General features: G+C 37.8%; 1 protein-coding gene across 1 annotated transcript; it reads left to right on the forward strand.

The window, feature by feature from the left end:
* The first annotated feature begins 376 nt into the window (after positions 1–376).
* Positions 377–4517, forward strand: atf5b (activating transcription factor 5b). The gene is made up of 4 exons (XM_030776144.1): positions 377–509; positions 1342–1575; positions 1882–3010; positions 3410–4517. Exons 3-4 carry the CDS (start codon positions 1887–1889, stop codon positions 3594–3596), a joined length of 1311 nt encoding a protein of 436 aa, XP_030632004.1. The 5' UTR covers positions 377–509; positions 1342–1575; positions 1882–1886; the 3' UTR covers positions 3597–4517.
* The last annotated feature ends 962 nt before the right edge of the window (positions 4518–5479 follow it).

Below are 5479 nucleotides of genomic sequence, written 5' to 3' on the forward strand. Positions count from 1 at the left end.
TTAACTAGTCCTTCGAACGATCTAGAGTTAATAAAAGTGCTATCTGTTTTTTTGAAATAAGAAAGTTTACAAGGACGAGTATTACCGAGGAATGGCTTCCACGTTAAAGTTTTTTTTATGTGTACGCTAAGTGAAAATGAGAAAATACAATTTTTATGATTATTTCTTTGTCAATTGAAATAAACCCAGCTCCTTGCTTTCGTGTAGTTTGTACCATAGAATACTTCCCATAACAAACTTGACAACACCCTGGCAGCGTACTGACAACTTTTCACAGGGAGAAGTTGCGGAGTAATACATAATTTTGTAATACGGTTTTCCTGTGGTAAGGGGCGTTGCTCCACAACTTTTCAAATCGATCCATAGAAATATTGAGGACACTCACTACAACTTGATCAGAGACGAACAAAAGAAATAATGGTGTACTGATTAAAAATCGTTTTCTATCTCCTGTCCTGGTTATTGCGATTGCAACGGCTCCAGACGAACAACTAGTTCATCAACATGGAGTAAGTTTAATTTGATGTTATTAATAACAGTGTGCACCGAATTTAGAGTGGGTGTGAGTTAGATTACACAAATTAGCCATTCTAAAGTGTGACTTGTGTTTATTGTCTGAAATTATCGGTACAGTATTCTAGATATTACAACATATCAGCTCATCTCTCTCTCTCTCTCTCTCTCTCTCTCTCTCTCTCTCTCTCTCTCTCTCTCTCTCTCTCTCTCTCCCTCCGTGTGTATGTTTGTTTGTCCGTCTCTCTGCTCTGTTTCAAAAAGTGCGAAATAAATGTTGTTGGCTAACGTTTTGCCACATGGGATGCAGTATATAGTTTAGCTGAAACTTTATCACACTTGCAGTTATACATGTAGATGATGGCCAAAAGTAACTATGACAATGTTTTAGTAGAGCAGACTGGAGCGTGGTATTTAAATTCACAGCCATGGTTAGTTTTGAGAATTTCATGTTCATGCAGTTTTAATGCAGAGGCTGTGCTGAAAGTTAACACAACACAGAACACATTTCCTGTCTTTATTCTTAGCTATGTGTCTTCATTAGTGTGTGTGTGTGTATATATATACACACACACACACACACATACACAAATACATACATATATATATATATATACATATTAGTTTTTGTGTATCCACTTATAGTTGTTGTTACCTGCTTTTGGTGAATCTGTTAAAGCAGTTTGATACATGAATATATACAGAATTGTCTGCAATTAATGATGGAATTAATGGGATTGGAATAAAAAGATGGCTTAGAGTGTGTGTATGTTGTGGTGAATTTGAAATTAAATTAACAGTGCATTTGTCCCTTTTCACCTTCCACAGGTTTCATTCTGCATCATCTATGTCTTGTGTGATGTTTCTTTTGAACTCTCGCTCTTTGTGTACAATTCATCATTTGAGCCAAAAGAGAGGAAAAAGCGGCGGCATCGATCCTTCACAAGAAAATTCCTCTCATTTACACAACCGACCTCAGTGTTCGATCTTTCCAACTGGCTAACGACAGCCAATCGTAGAGACTGGGAGGGGAGGAGTTATCTCAGACTTAGCACTTAATTGGTAAGCAATGAATCACTTTTTTTATTTTACCCGAATCCAGGTAGGATCCGCACTGCAGCAGAAGCGTTAATGGCGTACAGTAAGTTAAGCTACTAAAATATTTTGTTGATGCTTGTCTTATGTTATCATTATTAGTTTTTATTATTGCTTACATAGACAATGAATATTACTGGGAATAATCAAATTATATATTTAATGTTAGGTTCATGATGAAAACATAGGATGTTTTTCTGCAGACTGAACATTTTATTTTAATTTATTTTATTTAATAGATGATCTTTTTCCTCTAAATACAATCTTTATCAGATTGGATGACAGAAAATTTTGATACCTTCCTGCACCCCACTTCAACGGAATCTTCTCCAAACTCATCCATACCACCTTCACCACTGGAACATGACGTACAGGTGCCTTCAGAATTGGAGGTCATGACCTCTCTTCTGCAGGAAGAACTGGCTCAGCTTGAGGACTATTTCCTATCCGAATCGACGCCAACAAAAGTGGAGAAATTTCAAAAATGTGATAAAAGAATGCAAGCCATGGCCACCCAGTCATACTGTCAGTTGCCGTACACTTCATACAATTCAAACCAATCTGAAACGAACCCTATGCTTGTTACCCTGGCAACAGGGGAACTCGAACTGCGTAGCTTCTGCGGTGGCATTATAAGCCGACCCAAGATGTCAAGACCCGCCCCCTACAGTTACGTTCGCTCTCATTGCAATAGCAGAAGGATAGTAACAAATGGATTTAAGGATGGAGAGGTCTTTGAGAAGGACATATGGAACTCCAAAGAGACTTACTCAGGTTTTGCTGATGTTGGACAATGCTCTTTTAGTAGAGCACTTGGAAAGGACTCTGCTTGTACAAAGAAGGTTCGAGAATGTAGCATGTTGTTGAAGGAAGAAGAAACTTACAGTTTTGCAGAAGATGTTCTTTATAGAACAGAGATGACTCAAAGTTATGATAGTGGTGGGTCACTTGATACCCACCTCAAGAAAGAGGGCCAGATGCATGGAATGAAGATGATCGGTTGCCATGAAAGTCTTGGAATGCCTGTGTTGCAGTGCACTAAAGATGGTAGAGATTCAGTTTTCAGACAGCCAGAAGTAGCCGAATGTTACTTTCACCAAATATCTAATTTAGAATGTTATAACTTTATGGAGGAAGTAGATAATTCTTTCAGAGCAGCAGCTGTTGAGTCCCAGAGCAGTGACTTCTCCCACCATGAGTGCCTTGGAGACCAAAGCTTTGTGTGTCAGTCTGGTGAAGACACTGTAGGCTGTTCTTTGGAGTCTCCAACTCAAAAACCAATGCAAAGGCCAAGAGATAACACCTGTGCTCTCAAGACTGACTTTACAGCTGGCTCCTTGGAGGTGAACAATGGAGAACGCAAACAGAAGAAAAGAGATCAGAACAAGACGGCTGCTTACAGGTAATGTCAGAATTCCCTTATTGCGTTGATTTAGCAGTGGAATTTGCACTGCAGACATCATCAGAGGTATACTAGCTTGAAGTTTGATAAGGTTACTCCTATCTGTTTTCCGATTAGTGTTTTCGAGCCATTGGAGTACCATGTACAAGTAATGTCAATTAAACAGATTACCCTTCAGTGACTGTGAGAGCCACAGATACAGCACATTTCTTTTGATTGGGATGAACTGATTTGAAATTAATAAACTGATCAGCTCTCTACCCAGGTTTCTAATAGTATTGTTGCTGGTAGGTTTACCATAGTATTATGCTATGTGTGTAATCACAAAAAAGCAGAAAAAAAAACCCCAGATCAAAATGGCGCTGATTCACACCACCCATGTTATGATAATAATTGCAGATATCGGCAGCGTAAGAGGGCGGAGCTGGACTCCTTGGAGGAGGAGCTGCATGGATTGGAGGGGCGGAACCGAGAGTTAAGAGATAAGGCAGAGTCTGTTGAACGAGAGATCCAGTATGTGAAAGACCTTCTTATTGAAGTTTATAAAGCTCGCAGTCAGCGTTTAAAAGAAGACACCAGTGCCTAAATATCCTCTCACCAGCATTACCAATAATATAGCTTAACATAAATCTGTGGAAGGACTCTCTAGTTTTTAAACGTTTCATGGACAGTGAGGACATGTCCGTAAACAGATGATATTGTTTTCCTGGAGCACTGTAACGACCAGATTTGATGAATATTTCCGTGAGCACTGTGACTCTTTGCTGCTGTGGTTTGGGTTCTACACACATAGCCTTGTACTTAAAATATGAAGTATTCTTGCTGTATTAATCAGGAAATATGTATGCATCAGTTCATGTTTCTTTTAAAGTATTACAGCGAGGTAATAACTGCTTGCTTTGTGCTATACTATTCTATTTTTTAAATCTGCTCATTTTAGAGGATTCATCTGGAAAACGCTGAAGAAATTATTTGCTGAAGCAATATGCTTTTGCAAAATTATTGTAAATTAATATACTCTATTACAACATGAATTGATTTACAAAGTATGGTACTACCTATTCTGATTGATATGAGTTGCTCTAGTACTGAATGCATGTCAGAAACTTTGAAAAGCATGTAGCGTCATGATTTAAGATTGTTTGCAAGATTCTACCTGCATGAGTTTCAATTTTAAGTAAAATGTTTCAAGAATAATGCTAGCAATTTGTTAAATTTCTTATAACATTTCAACCTTGTAATTTATTTTATTATATAATTCACTCTGCACTCTACTATTTAAAATCAAAATTTATGACAGTGTGAGATGGTTTGTTTCCTCACTGAATTTGCGGTGAACAATCATCGTTTGTGATTTTCTTTCTTGAAGAATTAAAATGTCAAAAAACATACTCAGATGGATACTGCAGTTAAAAGTATACTTTGCAGCAAACAGTGTGATGTTGCAAAATGTAATCACACAAAAAATTTTTTGGTGAGTCAAATGAATCAAGCATCAGTAAATAAATTTAAAGCAAATAAATGTGTCATTGCTGTTCTTTCTCGTGTTTTACTGTGGGTAAGACAAAGGATTACTTTCAATATTTACATTGCAAGGACAAATGAGATGAAAAGAAAACATCCAAAGCACCGAGCATCCTTTAGCAATCTCCCCTTTCACCACCCCACTCCACCCGCTCATTGGTCAAAATATATAAATTACTCCAAATAAAAAAAATATTGTTAACATCAATACATCTAGCGTTACTGGATGAAATAATTTTTCATTTGTCCCCTGCTATGTCTGAGATACAGCTACAGAGCAGTGGTTAATCCTGGCTTTCAACTGCTCTGATGGATAAACATCAGAAAGAGCCAGTTTCTGCCAAACATGATTGGACAAACAATTTTTAGGTCCTGGGGATATAGCAAATGAAATGTATGTCAGTGTGGTGCAGAAAGCTGCATTGTGTTTTGAGATTTAAGAATCACTTTTAATATTGGACCACAATGTTCCCTAGGACTCGCTTATAATGGATAAGATGACCTGGATTTCCTAAAGAAACAAAGACATTATTCCAAACCATGTCCCAAGACACCCAAATGTTTGCAAGATCAATCCACCAAACCACAATGCATTTCAGATGTTAAAGCCCCTATTTGTAGAGATCAGTCACACCTTAATTGGATTTGCCATAAACATAGATTCCCTTGGTACCCCATATGCTCACTTTGCAGGCCATAGCCTTAGGTATAAAAAAGAGGGAACCGGAACAAAAGCTTGTTCAGACTCTTGAAAGTTTAGCACGTCGTTTACAAAAAGAAAAGAAAAAAAAAGACTCCTGGGATATGAATCCTCTTATCGGAGCAGGTTGTATGGAGGAAGGGTTGGCTACACATGAAAAGATGTGAGTCACATTGAGGTAGGGTGAGACGGTGATACGCGTTCATCTGAACGTTCAAACATAACTGCAGAAATTAAACTCTTGA

This window comes from Chanos chanos, chromosome 6 (genome assembly GCF_902362185.1).
Source record: "Chanos chanos chromosome 6, fChaCha1.1, whole genome shotgun sequence".
NCBI classification, from domain to species: Eukaryota; Metazoa; Chordata; class Actinopteri; order Gonorynchiformes; family Chanidae; genus Chanos; species Chanos chanos.